Source organism: Lynx canadensis, chromosome B3, assembly GCF_007474595.2.
Source record: "Lynx canadensis isolate LIC74 chromosome B3, mLynCan4.pri.v2, whole genome shotgun sequence".
Lineage (NCBI taxonomy): Eukaryota > Metazoa > Chordata > Mammalia > Carnivora > Felidae > Lynx > Lynx canadensis.
The window spans coordinates 33,389,748-33,409,582 of record NC_044308.2 but is presented as its reverse complement, the minus strand read 5'-3'; the positions used below and the strand labels follow the sequence as shown (position 1 = coordinate 33,409,582).

Here is a 19,835-nt window from a genome sequence, read left to right as displayed (position 1 = left end):
GCCTCTCCTCGTTAGTGGCCGGGAGGCAGGTAGAGATTGAGAAGGGCTTCCTGAGACCAGAGGGGCTTTTAAGAATCTCAGGTTTGCAAAGGCGGACCTCAGGGTCTTTTGTTAAGGTTAACTCATTTGCACCCCTGGTAGCCGCGGTGTGCCGGAAAGCACTTTGGCCTTCTATTCAAACAATCTGGGTTCAAAGCTTGGTTTCAGCACTGACTGTTGGAAGCCTCAAAGCACGACTTTCACTTTCTGAGCCTTAGTTTTCTCATCTGTGAACTGGGGACAATAATACCTTTTAATGGGGTTGTTGTGGTGAGCATGAAATAACCGCTTGAACCTTATACCTGCAATTTCATACGTTTCAATATGATACATATAAGAACCTGACACTAGGAAGTAGTCTATAAATGGAAGCTGTATTTGTGGTTGTTGTGGTTATGGACCTAAGACATGGCCAGATCTCCCTTCATCTTTATCAGAATTGGTGTCTTAGGGTTCCCATATGCCCCTCTTTTCCATCAGCACTAATGAGGAAAGGCTTATGTTAGCTGTACTCTCCTTCCTCACTCCCTGTTTTTAGCTGGATACAGCACACACAAGGAAAGCTTCGCCCTGAGTAATATAAGCACATGTCATATCTATCCCTCTTGAGCCGGCCTCGGTTCGAAGATCCCTGGTGATGTTTTTTACATTTGGATATCTTCAGCATCTGTTTTCTGATTCCCTCTCCTTTTTGATGCCCACTCCCCAGTCTTCTCATCTTGCTCTCAGACTGGGCCACAACACCGTCTTAGTATTAGTTTGTTACATCCATAATAACTGAAAAAAAGTGAGGGCTATAAAATAACAGGACTTCTAGCCTTAGTCTCAGAGTGCTTGGGGAAGGAGTTGGCTCCGCTCCCTAAAACAACTCCCCAGCAAGGGCCCCATAATAGCTTTTAAAAGCCGTGCATGCATGGGAGTGTTTGAACATAAGTACATTGGGTAAGCAGAGGGGGTCTGTCCCCATGAGTAAAATGTCAAAATCCAATATTTCATAACTTTCCAGGATTTCCCCTCTTCACCCCCCTCCCATCTCCCCTCTATGAATTCCAGCTGTTTACCTCCTCTACCCACCCCTCCTAGACTAAGATAAAGGAAATCACCCAATCCTGCAAAGCTGAGCTTGTGAGTGGGCACTGTTTTGAGTTAGTCCAGCCTGTGAACCCTGTTCTTTGGGCATTATATTTTCCACACTCACGCTCCAGATCTGTGGGCCCCAGGGCTGTGTTTGTTTTATGTGACCCCTGGCATCATGGCTGCAATTTATTGAACTGTGAGTGGATTCCTAATCCAAGCTGTACTAAACAAATGTTCTCTCCTGGGAACCTTGGATTAGGGACGAGAGATTATGATTCTAACTGGACTGGTTTCTTGAACAGAAGAGATAAAAATTCAGGAGCTCTAGTGCACCTACCTCCCAGCACCTACCATGAGAAATGAGAAATGAAAAATGAAGAAAGACTGTCTGCAGAAAGAGAATGAACCATCTAGAGGCAGTGACCAGAAACAGTGAGATTGGTTTCTGGTTCCTGAAAGCTTCCCAGGCCCCTCTGACCTTGTGTCTCTGAGTCACATTTATCTAGATTAAATCATTTAAGCTAACATAACCTGTACCCAATGCAGAGTCTACTACAAATCCAGTCTCCTCAATGTACCCAGCAATCTCCCACAATGTACCCAGCAATCTCCCACATTGTACCCAGCAATCTCTCTACAGGCCAGCTTCTGCCATCATCCCCTATTCTGCTTCAGGGGGAAAATAAAGGCACAGAGGAGGAAACTGTCTTAGTTTTCAGTCCCCTCCAAGCATCTGAATCTCTCCTACTCTTTCTTTCACAGAGAAGAGAGGTCTCTCTCCAAATCCTTCCATTGTGATGTGTATTTCATTATTTCATTCCGTTTTGTCTCTTCAGGAACTTTGCTCCTTCACTTAAGCCTCGCCTTCATGGATATTCAACTTTTTCCTCTCCCCTACTCTTTGATCTCAGCACTTAAAGTTGATGAACGGGCCCAACCTTTAAAAAAAGTCCCCTTTTAATCCCACACACTACTGACTGTCACACATTTGTTTCTTGCCTTCCACAAGCTCCTAGGGAGTCGTGTGACTCTTCATCTCCACTTCCTCACCTTCCATGTATTCCTGAAATCTAGTGCCTTAGACCTAGTGACCTCTTCCTAAAATCTCTACTGAAAATACTTTTGCTGAAGTTGCAAATGACTTTTGAGCTGAAAAACCCATTGGAAATATTTAGGCTTAATTTATTTGACTACTTGATGTCATTTGGCTTTGTTGATCACCCTGACCTGCACCCTTTTCCTCTGTTGGCTCCTATGGGCTATGCTTTTCCCATTTTTTCCCACACCCACATGGGCCCTTCCCGACATCCTTAGTGCACTCCTTTTCTTGCACTCACCATTGAAATAAGAAAACAGGGCACCTGGCTGGCTGAAGTGTAGAGCGTGTAACTCTTGATCTCGGGGTTATGAGCTTGAACCCCACATTGGGTGTAGAGATTACTTTAAAACAAAAGTAAATAAATAAGAAAACAGTTTAGTCCACACCAATTTCTCATCTCCTCACTCTTACTAGCAACCTCAATAGCACCCACCTGAAGCAGACCTTGGTAATTTGGGGTTTCTTAGAATCTGATTCCACTTCCTTCTTACAAGTGGATAAGCCGAGCCATGACAGACATTGAAAAGGTTGGGCCTTTTTTTTTTTTTTTTTTTTTTTCCACACCAGCTAAGACAGAGGCATGTGACGTAGGCCTGGCCAAGTAGTCCTCAGAAATGCAGATTCTGAAGTAAATGATTCAGAGAAATAGAACCATGGAGAATTCGTCCTAGCAATAGAAACAGCAGGTTTTCACTGATGGTGAAAGTAGCAGTATTCTCACTGTCTGGTTTAGACATCTCACTTTGGCTTTTGTTCTGGGACTGGCCTCCCATTGTTCCCACTCACTTCCCAAGCTTGCATGTCCTGCTTGGCAATACTTTAACTCCTCCTCCCGCCCAGTGCCCTTTCAACAAATGGCTTTTCTGTTTTTTTTAAAAAAAAATTTTTTTTCTAATGTTTATTTACTTTTGACAGAGAGAGAGAGAAAGACAGAGCATGAGTGGGAGAGGGGCAGAGAGAGAGGGAGACACAGAATCTGAAGCAGGCTCCAAGCTCTGAGCTGTCAGCACAGAGCCCAACGCGGGGCTCGAACTCATAGACCGCGAGATCATGACCTGAGCTGAAGTCGGACGCTCAACCGACTGAGCCACCCAGGTACCCCTGGGTTTTCTGTTTAAATCATCCTGTGTGGCATGCTGACTGCAGGTGACTAGGACTCCCAAATTTGCATCTCCACCCTTTCACTTGTCTTTTGGATAAGTTGCCTTGTAGACAAGTCTACTTGTATGTCTCACAGGCAAAGTCATCTTTTTGTCAGTCTGCATCTCTTCTGTGTTCCCAGCTTTGTGAATAGTATCTGTGACTTGTTCAGCCTGAACCCTGAGAGAAAAGGGTAGACACCTCGTAAACATCTTACATTTTAGCTCTTAATACAACTTAAATCAATCCCTCCTTTGTATTCCTGGTCTTCCTCACCAGAACCACTGCACTATCCTCCTAACTAGACCCTCTATCCCGGTATCTACTCCTCTGATCTATTCTCCACTTAAGCTGTCCCTTGGGATCTTTTTAAAACCCAAATCTGATCATGTCACTCCTCTATAAAGCCCATCAATGGCTCCCTCCTGCTCCCTTGATAAAACTGATGCCCGTTCTATGGATCTGGCTTCCACTTGACTCTCGATACTCCTTCACCTGCATTCTGTACTCCAGCCAGGTCAAATCACACATTCTTACCAACCCTGCAGGACAATTTTTTTACCCTCCGTAAGTGCTTGATGGGGCCGACAGTCACAATGCCACCTCTGCCCCCTCCCCCACCCCCACCCCACAAAAATGGATACATGACCCATTGGGCCAGGTAGGGGACTCCATCACTCTGACCAACGTGATTAGTTCAGTTATGGGTTTGAGACCTAAGTGCAGCCAATCAATTTTCCCTTCAAAGCTCTCTGGCTTTTGAGGCCATGGCACTAGGAGTGTATGACGTTGAAGCTTCTGGCACTCAGCTCTCCCTGCCACATGGAGAAAGTGTGTCTGTGGCAGGGAAGGTAACGGGACTAAGACACAAAGAGAAGCGGAGCCCCGAGAGATGGAGTGAGAATTAGCTGATGACATTTATTTGATCCCTTGAACTCAGCCCTGCCTAAAGTTAGTAAAACCACTGCACCTCTCAGTTCCTTCTTGCTTAAGCTGGTTTGTGTTGGTTTTTATCACCTGTCGTTCAACCAGTTCATATACAAAAATGGAATGCAGTGTGCAGATACTAAGTTGGGGGGGGTGGGGGGGGGGGAAATTGACATGAAATGGAGGCAGTGGGCGTCTGATACTCCCTGGCAGGAAGGTTGGAAATCCCTGAGATTTGAGTCACATATCTATCCTAAATGGAGATCTCAGGGACACACTGGAGAAATATCTGGATGTTGAAGTGTGCTGGCCTCTTAAGAGTTTCATCAAGGTCCTGAATTTCTGCTTGTCTCCGTGCTAGCATGACTAGAACCATGCCCAGCTTTGTTTAGAGTTGCTTTTTCTGCCTATGGGCAGCAAGTTAGATGGCCAAGGGGCAAACAATCATGCGTCTTATAGATTGTAAAAGCCAGACCCTCTTCCTCAAGCTAGAGTGAGTGAAAACAAAGGCATAGATTAGGACATCCAACAGGAGATACCGGAGCTTAATGACTGAGAAGCTCTGGAGAAAAAGTGTGACCCTCCACACCACACCTGAATGCGGCTTTTATTCTCCCAAAAAGATTTTTTTGAGAGAGAGAGGGTAGGGGGGAGAAGGAGAGAGGGAAAGAGAGAGAGAGAGAGAGAGAGAGAGAGAGAGAGAGAATCCTGAGCAGACTCCATGATGCCAATGCAGAGCCGGACGCAGGGCTCGATCCCAAAGACTGTGAAATCATGACCTGAGCTGAAATCAAGAGTCCAACGCCCAACTGACTGAGCCACCCAGAAGCCCCTATTCTCCCACATTAAAAAAATACACATATACAGGGGCACCTGGGTGACTCAGTCGGTTGAGCGTCCAGCTTCAACTCGGGTCATGATCTTGCAGTTCATGAGTCCGAGCCCCATGTTGAGGTCTGTGCTGACAGCGCAGAGCCTGGAGCCTGCTTTGGATTCTGTGTCTCCCTCTCTCTTTTTCTCTCCCCCACTCGTACTATGTCTCTCTCTCTCTCTCTCTCTCTCTCTCTCAAAAATGAATAAAAAGCATTAATGTGTGTGTGTGTGTGTATACATACACACATATATATACATTTTACTTAGAATTCAGACAGTACTGGGGATTCTGGTGCCTGGGGATTCCCATTGTGAATCCTGTGGGAAAATGTAGGATATATTGGTCACAAACCTCATGTGCCTTCTTGAACTTAAATCCCCACCTGTGCCAAACAGCCCCTCCTCTTCCACGTCTGTAGTAGAGATGCCACATGGCAGGCCATGGGATCTGACTTCCCAGGCACCCACTTAGGGGACAACTGATGCAACTCAGAAGTATGGTGGAGGTAGCTCTCTGTGGGATGCACATTGGCCAACAGGAAACAGGAAATGAAAGGGGCACAGATGGATAAACTCCCTCTCAATTCTCCTCTTGGTGAGCTGCTCCAAGGTGCAGTTTCTCTTTGCAAACACCATGTGCTTAGCAAACAACACTGCCAAGTGACCTGTTCTCTCCTCATGGCTCATGCAAAGATGTGACCAACACAGTAATGTGTTGTCTTGCATTGCTTCACATCTTTCCCAACCCATGTCTTTCCCCCCCCGTCATCATCCTAGGCTTTCATCTCCCCAAACAGTGTCAGCACAACAACCCTTACCTCAGAGTCTGTTTTCTAGAGTACTTGGATTAAGACACGGAGCCACAATCAAAACCCCCGTCCCAACGTTAGGTCCCAACAGTGAGATAGCAAGAAGGTCCTGTGGACACAGCAGATTTCCTGCTCAAATGCGGAGAATCTAGCCCGGACTGCTGGCTTTCTGTCAGGGGCCCAAGGCTAAGGTTGGGGTGGGGGTTCAGGCCATTTCTAGCCTACTCCATAGGAGAAGCTGAGGCTCATTTCACAGGCTGTCTTTTTGCCTCCCTGCATTTTCTCCTGGAGACTCAATGCTTCTCTTGGGAAAAGTCAGACCCAGGCTTGCAGCCTGTTCTGACTTCTGGGTCTCTGCTCTTAGGCAACTAGAAGGCCAGAGCCTGGAAGTTCAAAATCTCCTCTACAGATGGCCCGCCAGTCAAAGGTTCTGATCAGCCCAGGCTGCTGGAGGGTGGAGAACACTGTGACATCGGTGTATAAAGCCGGGGCTGGGGAGAAAAAGAGTGGCCCTCTGCCCTTTCTGAGTTTGCACTTGGCACAGATTTGGTCACCTCTTTGTGGACCCCACATGGCTCAGCCTGGAAGGGCAGCTAGTTAGACTACCTTGGTTCTGAACTCCCTGGGCCTATGAGGTTTCTTCCTTCATTGGTTATCCCCAAAACATAAGGCTGTGTGACATACTTGTGTACAGGCACTGGCCATAAAGGGAGGCTGAGAGGTCAAAAACAGCTTCTGAGTCCCTGATGGATTTGGCTCTGTCATGATGCAGGCAGGTGCCATCCGAACAGTGGATGCCCAAAGATTACAACTGAAGCTGGAAATAATCAAGAGAGATCCTGTGATCTCCATGTCCTTAGCATCTTCTTTGGGAGGGTATTCCATGCATGTTATGTTCCACTGAAGCAGAGGTGAAACTCCAGGTCTGGTCAGAGCACACAGCAGATCCAGATCTGCTTCACTCTCAGAGGTCATTCACCCCATCTCAGACCAAAGGTCTTTTCTTCCTACATCGAAGGCATCCAGGTTGCATCCAGGGAGAAAGAAATTCCAGGGGCCCTACCAAAGGCTGAAGACTCTTCCCACAGTCCCCAAGTGATATAAGTTCTCAGAGGGCCCACAAATTCAGTGTCCACTGAGAGACTCCTCTTAGGACTGCTTTGGTGATGTGACCTCAGTGTAATAATGGACATGGCCAGAGGGCAAGCGATAGAGCAAGCTGCAGGGTGGCCAGAATGAGTGCTTCTGTGGTTGCCTCACTCCTATCCTAAGCATCTCCTTGGGGCTAAGGCATAGGAGCCAGTGCCACTCAGGGATTTTGACTATCTGGTCAGGGCTACCTGGATCATGAGCCAGCCAAGTGTCGAACAGATAATGTTTCTCTGGGGGCACTGAGAAGATTAAGATTGACTTACCACCATAGACAGACCGTTGTGGAAGTCATGAAGCTGAGGGGGAGGGGAACAGGCAAAGTGTGATCTATTGCTAAGAAACAGAAACCTCAAGGGCCTGATCCAGGTTCAAGGGCGAGGACTCAGCAAGATTCTTGATGATGGCTACTAGCTCACAGAGCGCCCAGGAATCAAATCAGTTGCTTTGAAAGGATTGTATTGCCAGAGAATCCTTGCATCTGGCATACAGGGCTCTGGGAGTGCATAATCTCTAAGACAATCTTTACACCCAAAACCATGTCTGAAAGGAAGAGGAATGCTTCAGTTCCAGAAGGAGCATCCTCCGAGGGATTTCCATAAAGGACAATGGATACTAGGAGATATTTCACAGTGGAAACGGCTAAGAGCAATCAGTTTTGTTAACCATGAAACTCATTCCACTGTCCAGAAAGATGTAATATATGCTATAGGTTAGTGACCATTGTTTTTTTCTTCTCCCCTATTCCAGATGGAAGTTTTCCTTTCTTTCTTAAAAAAAAAAAAAAAGTTATCCTCTTTCCCTCTCCCATTTCTTTTTTAAATAAATGTTTATTTATTTTTGAGAGAGAGCATGGGGGAAGGGGCCAAGAGAGGGGGACAGAGTTTTCGAAGTGGGCTCTGCACTGACAGCAGAGAGCCCAATGCAGGGCTTGAACTCACGAACCAAGAGATCATGACCTGAGCTGAAGTCATGACTCGAGTCATGATGCTTAACCAACTGAGCCACCCAGGTGCCCCTCCCTCTCCCATTTCATATTGGTTATGCACTAGAAGCTAAATTGGTCTTTTAGCCATAGTTTGAAAAATCATAAGTGACATCCAGACCTGATAAAGAATTGCACATCACAAAGGGACACTGGACTGAGGGTTCGGTAAAGCAATTGGACATGATTCTGTTTTGTCTCCCATTTGTGTTGGGCCCGGGATTGTTTCATTGTGGGGCAGGCACATTTTTTAAATTATGTTTGTCAAGAAAAATATAGGTGGATGCTGAGCACTAAAGGGGTGGAATATAGTGGATGCATATTGTTTATCTGCCCATCATTCCTTCCTTTGGGCACCCATTTCTCCCTGCCACATAATCCTGGTGAGGCTGTCACTTATGGTGGCCTATTCTTCCACCCTAGAGGCAGGCACATGTCCATTCTGGCCAAAGTCCTCCCTAGGACATTTGAGTTAGAACTAGTGAGGCCAACATATAAAGGGAAGCAGAGCCAAGAGATGGAGATGTCATCAATTGAACCCCTTAGATCTAGTCATGCATGAAGGCAAATGCATCCTTTGGTTTATCAATTGTTTGAGGTTTGAGTGGGGGTTTTGACACTCGCAACTGGAAGAGTCCAGACTAATACATGCACACACAACAGAGACACAAACACCATGTTGTTCAAACTCATTGGATATTGTACAAGTCTTCCGTGATCTAATAGGGGTCAGCAAACTTGTTGTCTAAAGGACCAGATAGATATTTTAGGCTTTATGGGGCACATATGGTCTCTGTCTCATAATTCATTTTTTGTTTTATTTTTACAACCCTTTAAAAAATGTAAAACTCTTGCTAGTTTGTGGACATACAAAAGCAGGTTGCAGGCCAGATTTACTCACAGGCCACAGTTTGCCAACCCCTGCCAGACCTCTGCAGCGTTGGCACACGGTCTGCTAGTTCTTAACCATGAAGCAAGATAGTTTAAGTGCCATTTTGGTCCAAGCGTCTTGATATGACTCGGTAGTGAGTTAAGGTTCAGGACAGAGATAGGAATGAGAAAAGGCTCTTGTCTCGGTGCCCCCTGTCTGCCACATAATGGGCACCGAATACATGGTAATCATTATCGTTTCTTGGTAATAAAAATAATTTATCAAAAAGAAGCAGCTGTCCTAACAGCTTTGTTCAAATGTCCATGCATCCTTGAAGACCCTTCTCTCTCTCATGTCCTTTAGGAAACCTTTCTCTGACCTCCCTTCCCCATCAATACTCTACTGACCTCCCCCTCCCTGAATCACATACTCTACTGCTTGTGATTACACACCCTGTGTGGTCTGTCTTTCCCACTAGCTCTGAGCACTTATAACATGCCTGAGCCCTAGCTCCTAGCACAGTGCTTAGCCCCTAGCATGGAAGGGCTCCATGCCGCCATTTGAATATCTGTTTGAAGGTGCAGGTGCTCTATATGTCCACCTCTGTCCAGGGTGATCAGTCTATGTGTCAGCGTTGTGCTCGTGTAGCGATGCCCTCAACACTGGTTCCTCTCCCAATGGGAAATTATTTGTTAATATACACTGCACCTTACCTGGTAATGTTATTACCATACCTGTTATTCATCCCATTCACTCCAAAAATGAGTCAAAGACAGAGGAACAGGTGGGAACAAGTTTTCTTAGATTCTGTTATGAAGGAGGAACCCTCCAACCCCACCCCCCCCACACACACCCTTTCCTGTCTGATGTAATATCAGATCAGAGGCCTCCAGCCTCAGCCACATCTGGGGATCAGAGGGCCCACCACACGGCTGGGGCCCCAGACCAGTTTGTCCCATGTCTATGAGGTGGAGGGGAAATGATCCTCCTGGGAAAAATATGTGCAGGGCCCTGCAGGCCCAGGACAGGCTGACCAAGGCAAGGTGAGTCATGGTGTTCTAGGCTGAATCTTTTGCCCATCTCACAGAAGCAGGCAGAAAGCACCACCGTTGATCAGCTTTATATGGCACCCACTGAATACAACAGATAGACAAAGACAGACAGACAGAGCACACACCACTTCTAAGCTGAACACTGCTCACCATCTAGAAGCACCTTGGATAAGCACATGTGAGACACTCTTGCATAGGAAAGATGTACTTTTTAAAGGAATGAAGAAGTATTTTGGCAAAACATCTACTTCCCTCCCAGGTCCTGGGTAAAGAGGGACCTCTAAATTCTGAAGCTTCTACATATTGAAAATTATCCCCTTCTCAATGGCAGTATATACAGTAGCAAACCTTCCAAGTCTGTTGTCACAGCCCTCTACATATATCCTGAATCTACTTTACAGGTGGGCAAACATAGACTTGGAGACAGAAGGTGGCCTGGAACAAGGGGACACTGGGGCTGACTTAAGGTGAGGGGAAACAGGAGGTGTCTCGGCTCAGCCAAAGGCAGGGCCTCTGTCTATCTGGATGGGGAAGGGAAAGGCTGGGGTGGTTAAAACTCCCTCTCTTCCTGTCTGGGGAAGCAGTGGTTCCACAGGAAAGGCCTTCAAGAAGGACACTCCTGCTGGCTAGAGGGCCTCTCAGGGTGGCAAAGGCCAGGACAGGCCAGAGCTCCTCCTGGAGCTCTTCAGAGATGCTCTCTGAGTTTGGGGATTATGGGTTCCCTGCTTCTATAACTCTTTTTGTTACCTGCATGGGAGCTAGACCTTAAGTCCTTGATTATTTTAAAAAGGCAAGGTGGGGGGGGGGACAATTTAAGAGGGAATGAGACACAGAACAATCTTTCCACAGCCTCCCTCTGCCTGGGCTGAGGCTTTCAAGGGTCTCCTTCACCCTGTCTCCTAGGGATATTTAAAGGCAGCTTGTATGAGACTCTATACTGTCTTTTTGTTTCTCTTGTGTTTTTTTCTTTTGTTTTTGTTTTTGTTTTTTTTTTTTTGTTTCTTTGTTTTAATTTATATAGATATATATATTCTTTAAAAAAAAGCAATAGTCCTTTGGTCCCTAAACTCTAAGGAATGATATGATTTTGAAAGAAGTAAATCTGGGCTTCCCTTGCGGAGAAGCCCTTGGCACCCCCAAGGTCCTCTGCTGGTTCCCCTAGACAGTCAATCCTCAGCCAGCCCCAGCTGCCTTGCCAGCCTGCGCTCTGTGCCACAGGCACAGGACAACCCACTTGATGAAAACAATCCTTAACGTGGCCTGAGCCCCAGGCGCCAGCCTTGGGTCCGATCCACCTCCATCCATGGCTGCTCCTTCGGGAAGGGCTGCTCAAGCATTTCTGTGCTTTTCCTTTCCTTTCTTCTCACTCTTCAGTTTCTGTCGTTGGGTATTGGTTGATAAGGAGAGAGGAAAAAGAAAATATAAAGAGGCAAAAATCACTCTGGAGGGCAAGACAGGAGGGAGCCGCCTGCCTCAGCAGTGACGTCTCAGGTGAGTGAGTGGACCTCTTTTCCCAGGGGTAGAGCTGCCCCAGGCTCAAGGCAGCAACCTGATCCACTGAAGTGCCCTTGGATCCTCCTGGGAAGATGACTCCAGCCCCACACCCTCTCCAAAGAGCTCCCTGGGATAGCGCAAGTGAGGCAGGGCCACATGGACCTTCTGAGACAGCAAGTCTCTGGAAGGCGCAGGCAGCTGGCCCTGCCAGAAACCTAAGGGGCTTGTCGTCTCTCTCCCCATCACCCACCAGGCCCTGTGGATCCTGCTTCTTTAGCTTATCTGCTTCTCTCCTCATCTCCATGTTCACTGCCATTATCCCAGTCTCCTGCATCTTATCCCTTCTTTGCTTAACTCCCCAGTGCCCAGACTTGTGACCCTTCACAACTTTTCTAGTCTCATCCTCCACCTGCCCTGCCCTCCCCACATACAACTTCTCTACTCCCATGGCCCCCTGTGGCTCTCCCTGCAGTAGAACTACTAATGGTAGTTCTACTAATCTAATGGTTAGATCTTGCCATAACTGTCTCTCCCAGACTATGGAGACAGGAAGTTGTCTAATTTGTCTCCATCCTTGGAGAAACATCAAAGTCTCCAGCTGAGGATTCCTCCTTCACTTCTGGCTCTTCTCTCCCAGACTCTTTCAGAGGTGGGTGCTCCTGACATCTCAAAAGGAACATCAAAGCGGACAGGGCCTCCATCACTCAGGCCCCATCTGCCTGGGGTCCACCAAGGACTCACCTTTCTGTGGCTGGTCAGTGAGAGAAGATCAGTAAGGCCGATTGGCATCCTTGGGCCTCTTTAGCTGGACTTTGAGCCTCTTCATGCCAATTTGAAAGCCATTCATGGCCTGAATAGCTGTCTGGGCACTGGTTGGATTGTCAAAGCTAACAAACCCTGGGGAGCGGGAGCGGGGGCGTGGGCAGAGAGGTCAGCTGGGAACTCTGCCTGGCAGGGTCCCTTCTCTCTGACAAGCCCCGTCTGTCCCTGTCCCCTCCGGCCAGTCCCATCAAAACATATACCCCCCACCCTCCATTGTTTGCATGTGCTTATGCACACATGGGTACACACTCATACTTACATAGGCAAGTGGCCTAAGTTTCCTAAAGGTATAATTCTTGGAAGGACAGGAAGAAATTCTGAGTGTGTTGGCAATGGGGAGTGTGCGGCTTGGGGGATTTCCTTGTCTTTCCCTGACATGGGTTAATTCTCTGCCTCTACCGCTCCCATTCTAGTCCTCTAAACTGTAGCTGGGGCTGGAGGGGATCTCTGGCCCCAGACTATATTCTTCCTGCCCTGCTAGACTCTAAAGCCTGACCTGGTCGAACATCTTCCAGACACCTGACTTTCTCAGGTGAACCTGAAATGGCCTTGTTCCGGTCTGAGCTTACTACTGTGAGGCTTACTGGTATGTGAGCCTGCTTTTGTGCCATATGATTCTCTGGGAGTCATTGACTTATGGAGGGATAAGCCTAGGGTCTGCACTGAATCTCGAAGTTATGAGTGGGAGAGGCCCATGGATGGGGGGGCTCAGCTCACCGAAACATTTGCTCTGGTTGGTGGCTCGGTCCACAAAGACTTTGGCAGAGACAACAGCTCCAAAGGGCAGGAATGTTTGTATGAGTTCTGCATCACCAAACTCCTGAGGCAGGTGATAGATGAAGAGGTTACAGCCTTCGGGGCCTGCAGGAACAGCAGCATGCTGGTTCAGGGGAGGGACCCTGAGTCCAGCCCCACCGCACCCTGATCTCCAGCCCCCTGTCTCTCACCTTCTCTTTGCTGCTGGGGCAGGGCTGAAGACTGCTGGGGAAAAGCTGTGCTCACTGGGGCATAAGCCGATGGATAGGCTGCTGGAGACAGAAGTGGGAGTGGGCAGTGACCCCCAGAAGCCATCCCCCAAGCATGGCCCCATCTGCCTGGCCATCTTTGACCAATTCAGCCCAGTTCAGGTAACCCTACCCCTAGAGGGGTTGTTCTGGGCCCAGGGATGGGGGGATGGGAGGGTTGACTCCTCAGGAGAGAGCCTCCCCCCCGCCCTCCCCTCCCCCCCAAGTTTCCCTATTCCTTTCTGGGGCCCTTCAAACCCCCCCCCCCCCCAGGCCGCGTAGCGCCAAGTGAAACCTGCGTAGTGGTGCATCCCAGCGTAGGCCTGCTGCAGGGGGTCAGCCACGCCGGGGCTCTGGGCTGGGGAGAGAGGGGCGCGAGGCCCACGGTGAAGGTGGGCGGGTGGGGAGGTGGAGGGATGTTGTGATAGGCAGCAGGGAAGGAGGAGTCCCTTCCCAGGGCGGTTGCTCCCCCCTACCCCCGGCTCCCCGCTCCCCACTCCTTTTCCGGGAGATTTGGGCGGAGCGGAGGGCCCACCTGGGTAAGGGGAGAGCCCGTTATTGTAGAGAGTGTCAGAGCCCGGCTGCCCGTTGGTCTGGGGAGTCAGGGGGCCGAATCCATTAACCCCGATGGGTGCTGGCAGACCGGGAAGCGAGCCAGGGCCGCCGCCCGGCGGGGAACTGGCTGCTGGAGGCGAGGAGGTCGGAGAGTCAGGCCACAGCCCTGCGGGGCCGGGTCCCAGCCGCCGCCCCGCCCCTGCGCGCAGTACCTGCCGCGGGCAACAGCGGCGCGGCTACCAGGCTGAAGGCCGCCACGTGCTGCATCTGGGCCGCCACTGCGGCCACGGGGCCTAGGCCCGGGCCCTGTGCCGCCGCCAGCAGGGCCGCCTGGTGCTGCAGGATCTTTGGGAGGGAAGAAGGGCGGGTGTGGAGGACCCAGCGGCGGGCAGCTGCCCTGGCTCCCGACCTCCAGCCTGGTCCAGCCGCCCACCCGCCCTTCCGTGAGCTCCGGGGCCAGGCACATACCGCGGTGGTGTAGGCTCCACACGCCCCCAGAGGCAGCGGTGCCGGGTGGAAGGCCCCCAGCTGGCCCGCCATCTGCTGCATCCGCCGCAGCGCGCGCTCCCTGTCCGTGTCCGCCAGCTTGACCACGAGGCTGGACGAGGCTCCCTGGGTAGGGCAGGGGAGGCCGCCGTGACCAGTCCAGACCCCAGCCCCGGCCCTAGGCCAAGCGCTTTGCCCATTAGGCCTTTTGTTGGGGGCACCGATCGCATGTGGGGAGAAGCCCGTCCCCACCCCCACTGGCCTCACCCAGGGCCCCGGGAGCCCGCCCTCACCGCCATGGTCCGGCTGCCATGCAGACTCTGGATAGCTGCCTGAGCTTCCCCCTGACTCCCGAACTTCACAAAGGCACAGCCTGGGGCAGAATAGAAGGATTGGTGGCTCAGACCACAGGGGCCAAAGGGTCATGCGGCCCAGAATGAGGCAGGAAATCCCAGGGTCAGCTCAAGTCACCTTTACTGGTACCATCAGGGCTCCGCAAGACGGTGCACTCCTCGATATGGCCAAAGGGCTGGAACAGGCGCCTGACGTCCTCCTCACCCTGCTGCTTCCCCAGCATTCCCACAAACAGCTTTCGGTCCTCTGGGGACAAATCCAGGAGTGACCTGGAGACCCTAAGTCCTCTTGGACTCCCCAGAGTAGCCAGAGGAGCTTAAGAAGGTAGTTCACCACAGCCCAGCACTGGGAAGAGGTATAGGGAGTGAGAATGCCCTGGGGCTACAAGGTTGGGTTTCTTTGAGGGGAAGGATGATCTATAGACAGATCTAGAGGAAAAGAACTTAACCCAAATACACCATGAAAACTCAGGTCGTGGGAAAAATCAAGAAAGACTGCTTGCTGCTCTTGTGGAAAGTGATTTGGTTGATCTCTTTGGTTTGGTAGAGCCCTATATACATCTTTTATATGTTTGGCCTTTCTGTTGTTAGAGTCCAAGAAAGGCTATTTTGGACCATTTCAGCCTTATTCAGGGAGGGGGTCCTCAAAGAAGGCCTTTGTATTCAGACTGGATTCGGAGAAGAGAAGTCCACCTTTGCTAGTCAGCCTGATGGCAGTGCTATCAATGCCCCTTCCTGTGCAAACCAGGGAGGGTTCTGGGCAAAAAACAAAAAACAAAACAAAACAAAAACAGCACAGAAAACCTTTGTCTCATTGTACTACCTCATCCCCAGATATTGAACACTGGAATGATGAATCTCCAAGTCTGGCACCAAACTCAACTCGGGTGCCCAAAGGTTGAAAGAGAGCAGGAAGCTTGGGTTCCTGAGCCTCCAACATTAGCATTTCCCCCCCTACACTTGCCAAACCCTTGACCCCTTTCCTTAACTCCCAGCTCAACCAACTTATTCCCTCGTTGAGCTTCCAAGGCCCTCATTGAGCCCCATTGCCTCCTTTCTGCCTTCCCTGATTCTCTTGCCCTGATCCTTCCTCAGGTGTCCATGCTAAGAAGAACAGTTCTTTCTGCCTGTAGAACTTGGATGACCACCTGAGAACAAGTCATATCCCTCCCTGTCTTCACTCTTCCTCTGGGAGTAGAGATGCCAGGAAAGGGACTGCAACTTTGCGTGTGTTCCTTGGAGCTGTGGCTGGAAACCAGGGCTCATCTGCACATCTAGCAAGTCAGGTCTCAGCAGCACCGTCCAGGAGCCCAGGGTAGAGGGGCCCAGCCCACAAGGCCTACTGTCAAAGCCCTGTCCTTTCTGCACCAACAAAAATCTCTGCAATAGGACGCGGCTTCATGTAGGCAACATACATTGACAGAGAAGGAATGGGTGAGATTCTGCCTTCAGGCTTCACCTTCAGATCCTAGAGCCCAAGAAAACCCATCCCACACTCCTTTACTCCTTGACAAGTTTGGCTAGGCCACTGGGGATCCCTGGGTCCTGAGTGCAAGGGAGACAATGCTGGTGAGAGTCATAGACTGAAGCCTGGGTGGCAATGAAAAGGAAGAATAGACTCCCTGAAGTTAGCAGTGGAGTGAATCTCCAGCAGGGTTATCTGTGTGTCCACATTTTACCTGGATGGTGTGGGGTTCAGCCTAGGCTGTCCTGGGAGTCTAAGGGGTCTATCAATTCTGTGTCTGTGTGGAAGGTGGGGGCTGTGGTTTACATGGGACAGGCAGAGCGTGTTTCAGCAGAATCCTGCCCCCTCTCCAGAGGGTTGCTGCCCATTGATCCCAAGGGGGAAGGGATATACAGTGTACTGTGGCTGGAATCCTAGAGGAAGCGCTGGCCTTCTGTGGTGAGAGTACAATCTGATGATGAGTGTGCTTCACTTCTGGGAGTGTTAGCCACAGAAGAGTGCTTTTGGAACAGATCACTGGTTTCTTTCTTTTTTTTCTTTTAGAAAAAGCTGTGGAATATGCTGTTCTAACAAAAACATTAGGATGAAGCTCAAAATGTAAGAGACGACTGCTCTGACTGAAACCAAAAAAGTGGGGGTGGGGATGGGGGGGCTGAAGTTCCTCTTGCTTCATCTTCTAGAACCCCCTAAATGGGACTCCAAGGAAAGTCCTTTAAAAACCACTGACCTAAAAGATAACAAACAGAGTTCCATACGGTGTATGAAGAGGGATCTGAGATCATCCTTTCCAGGAAACCAAGAAGACCAGAAAACGTCTTTCACGAATTGCTTGATCAGTCTGCTGGTGGCTTTGCCTTGATGTCAGAAGACAGGCCCTGTTTGCTCAGGGAATCACACCCCAGAAAACTGTGTCATTGTTCTGAGCTATGATACTAAAGTATGCCCATATGTCTGTCAGAAGTCCAGGGGACGCTTAGAGAAGATCCTACGGCCTCGAGTCCCAAGGCTTAAAGAGGGCTTCATGATGCCCTAATTTGTAGTGCAGCTGCATCATTGGGTAGGGCCTGCAAGATGGTGATGGCACCTAGGTAAGATGTTATACCACATGGACCAGCATCCAGGTGTAGCCCTAGGTAGGAAGAGAAAAGTCAAGGCTGAGATGGAGCCCCCAAGACAACAAACAGGATTGTGTAGACAGTGGTCTGATCCTTTATCTGCTCTTCCTCTCGTTGCTCTTTTCTGCTGATGGTGGTCAGTTCAAGCTCATGACACAGACCATGAAATTCTCTGATCCTTCTTTTCCAGTGCCAAGTCAAGAATTTCAATTTCCACGAGAGGGCACTGACCCTATGGTTCTGGCCTACTGGGCTCTACAGAATTTGAAATTGAAATGAAGCTGGGGTACAGGCTGGGCTGATTCACAGGTGTCACTTTGAATCCTGGTATTCCCTTTACCACTTTACGGGGAGCCTGATGATGTTTGACAGGAGGATGATCTAGGTCACAATGACCATGAGTTTCAGGTGATCTTGAAATGGTGGGATAAATTTCTCAGGGACCTGCCAAAGAGAAGTACAGGCTAGACCTCCTAAGAGTAGCCCAAAATACACAGCCCTGAAGGTTCTGAGGGCTGATTAGTGCCCCCAGAGAGAGATGGTGGTGGGAGTTAGCCCAGGTAATTCAATTTCCTCTAGTTCAAACTCTATCAGTTTGGGAAAGCGAGGGTTCTATAAGACGTGGGTCAGAAATGTCTGGATAAAATCATCCCATGGGCAGTGGGTGGGGCCCCAGCAAGATGGGAATATCAAGGAAGGAGGCTCAACCTTCCCAGAGTGGAAGGAATTGGAAGATAGCATTAGTGTGGAGTTGAGACAGAATTAGATAGACACACAGTTGAATAGCATTACCACATTCTCTTGTTGTCAACTAAGGTGTACTCCTTGGTCTTCTATCAAATGCTTTTTTGAACCCAGATCAAGTTTTTTGGGCCCAGAGGCCCTTCTCCTTAAAGCTGCCTTGTGTAGCTGGCTATACAGGTCAGGGATTCTAATGCAGCAAGTGATGGGCTTTGAGAACCCAGAGTCAGAGTCGGTCCACTCCCTCTTCCTCAAAAAAGGCACCAAGATGCTGTTCAAGAAAGGAGGCTCTGCCTCAAGTTGGCCCAGAGGAATTCCTCAAGGGCCCAAGCTTCTGGCTTCTAGGCCTCTCACACCCACTCACCTTCCTGTTGGTGGGATGTCATGATTGTAGGGACTGTGTGGGAACAAGGTTACAGCATTAAACCACCAAATATATCTTAAAATATATATTAAACCACTAAATATATCTTTAAAATACTGGTCCATCTTTCAATCCAAATTCCAACCCCAGGGGTCTTGCTGGTGGCAGCATTTGGAGCATAGCCTCTCTCCCCTGATGTTCTTAGTGATGACTCCAGCATAAGGAGCCAAGAAAGCCTGGGATAGTCAGTGAAGGAAATACCCAGGGTAAACCAGAGTCTTCTGGTCCAACCTTATAAACATCAAGAAGAGTTTTAATTCCACAAAACAAATGTTAGAACTAATAAACAAATTCAGCAATTTGCAGCATACAAAATCAACACAGAATCAGTTGTGTTTTTATACACTAGCAACGAACAATCCAAAAAGAAAATTAAGAAAACAGTTCCATTTATAGTAGCATCAAAAAGAATAAAATACTTAGGAATAAACTTAAGGAGGAAAAAGACTTGTATCCTGAAAACTACAAAATATTGCTGAAAAATTTAAGAAGACACAAATAAATGGAAGACATCTTGTGTTCATGGATTGAAAGACTTAATACTGCTAGATGTCACCACTACCCAAAGAGATCTGCAGATTTAATGTAATTTCTATTAAAGTACTAATGGTATTTTTTGCAGAAATAGAGAAATCCATCCTAAAATTCATATGAAATCTCGAGAAACCTTGAACAATCAAGACAATCTCAAAAAAGAAGAAAGTTTGAGATCTCACACTTTCTGATTTCAAACTTATTACAAAGCTACAGTAATCAAGCAGTGTGACACTGGCATAAAGACATGCAGACCAATGGAATAGAATAGAGGCCAGAAATAAGCCCTCACATATATGGTCAAATGATTTTTGACAAGAGTGCCAGTCTTTTCAACAAATAGTGTTGAGAAAAGTGGATATATACATGCAAAAGAATGACATTGGACCCTTACTTTCACCGTATACAAAAATTAACTGAAAATGAATCAAAGACCTAAGCATGAGTGCTAAAAGTATGACACTGTTAGAAGAAATCAGGGGAAAAGCTTCATGACCTTGCATTTGGCAATGATTTCAAAGGTTTTGACACCACACACACAGGCAACAAAAGAATACATAAACTGAACCACATCAGAATTAAAAACTTCTGTGCATCAAAGTACACACTCAGAGCTACAGAGTAGGAGAAAATATTTGCAAGTCATATATCTGATAAGGGGTTAATATCCAGAATAAGAGCTCCTACAACTCAACAACAACAAAAAACAAATGATCCTATTAAAAAGTGAGCAAAGGGGCTCAGTTGGTTGGGCGTCCGACTTCGGTTTGGGTCATGAGTTTGAGTCCCATGTGGGCTCTGTGCTGACAGCTCAGCGTCTG

At 48.5% G+C, this 19,835-nt stretch overlaps 1 protein-coding gene across 1 annotated transcript in view; it reads right to left on the bottom strand.

Moving 5' to 3' along the window:
• Positions 1-11,028: 11,028 nt before the first annotated feature.
• The window catches only part of CELF6 (CUGBP Elav-like family member 6), a 29,640-nt gene continuing 20,833 nt past the window's right edge, over positions 11,029-19,835 (bottom strand). Inside the window, exons 4-13 of the mRNA XM_030317772.1 lie at positions 14,854-14,982; positions 14,676-14,755; positions 14,365-14,508; positions 14,109-14,241; positions 13,877-14,026; positions 13,637-13,699; positions 13,285-13,365; positions 13,055-13,198; positions 12,257-12,412; positions 11,029-11,398 (exon numbers count right to left, since the gene is read on the bottom strand). Coding sequence (XP_030173632.1) covers positions 12,285-12,412; positions 13,055-13,198; positions 13,285-13,365; positions 13,637-13,699; positions 13,877-14,026; positions 14,109-14,241; positions 14,365-14,508; positions 14,676-14,755; positions 14,854-14,982 — 1,052 coding nt within the window. The 3' untranslated portion in view covers positions 11,029-11,398; positions 12,257-12,284. The remainder of the gene's footprint in view (positions 11,399-12,256; positions 12,413-13,054; positions 13,199-13,284; positions 13,366-13,636; positions 13,700-13,876; positions 14,027-14,108; positions 14,242-14,364; positions 14,509-14,675; positions 14,756-14,853; positions 14,983-19,835) is intronic.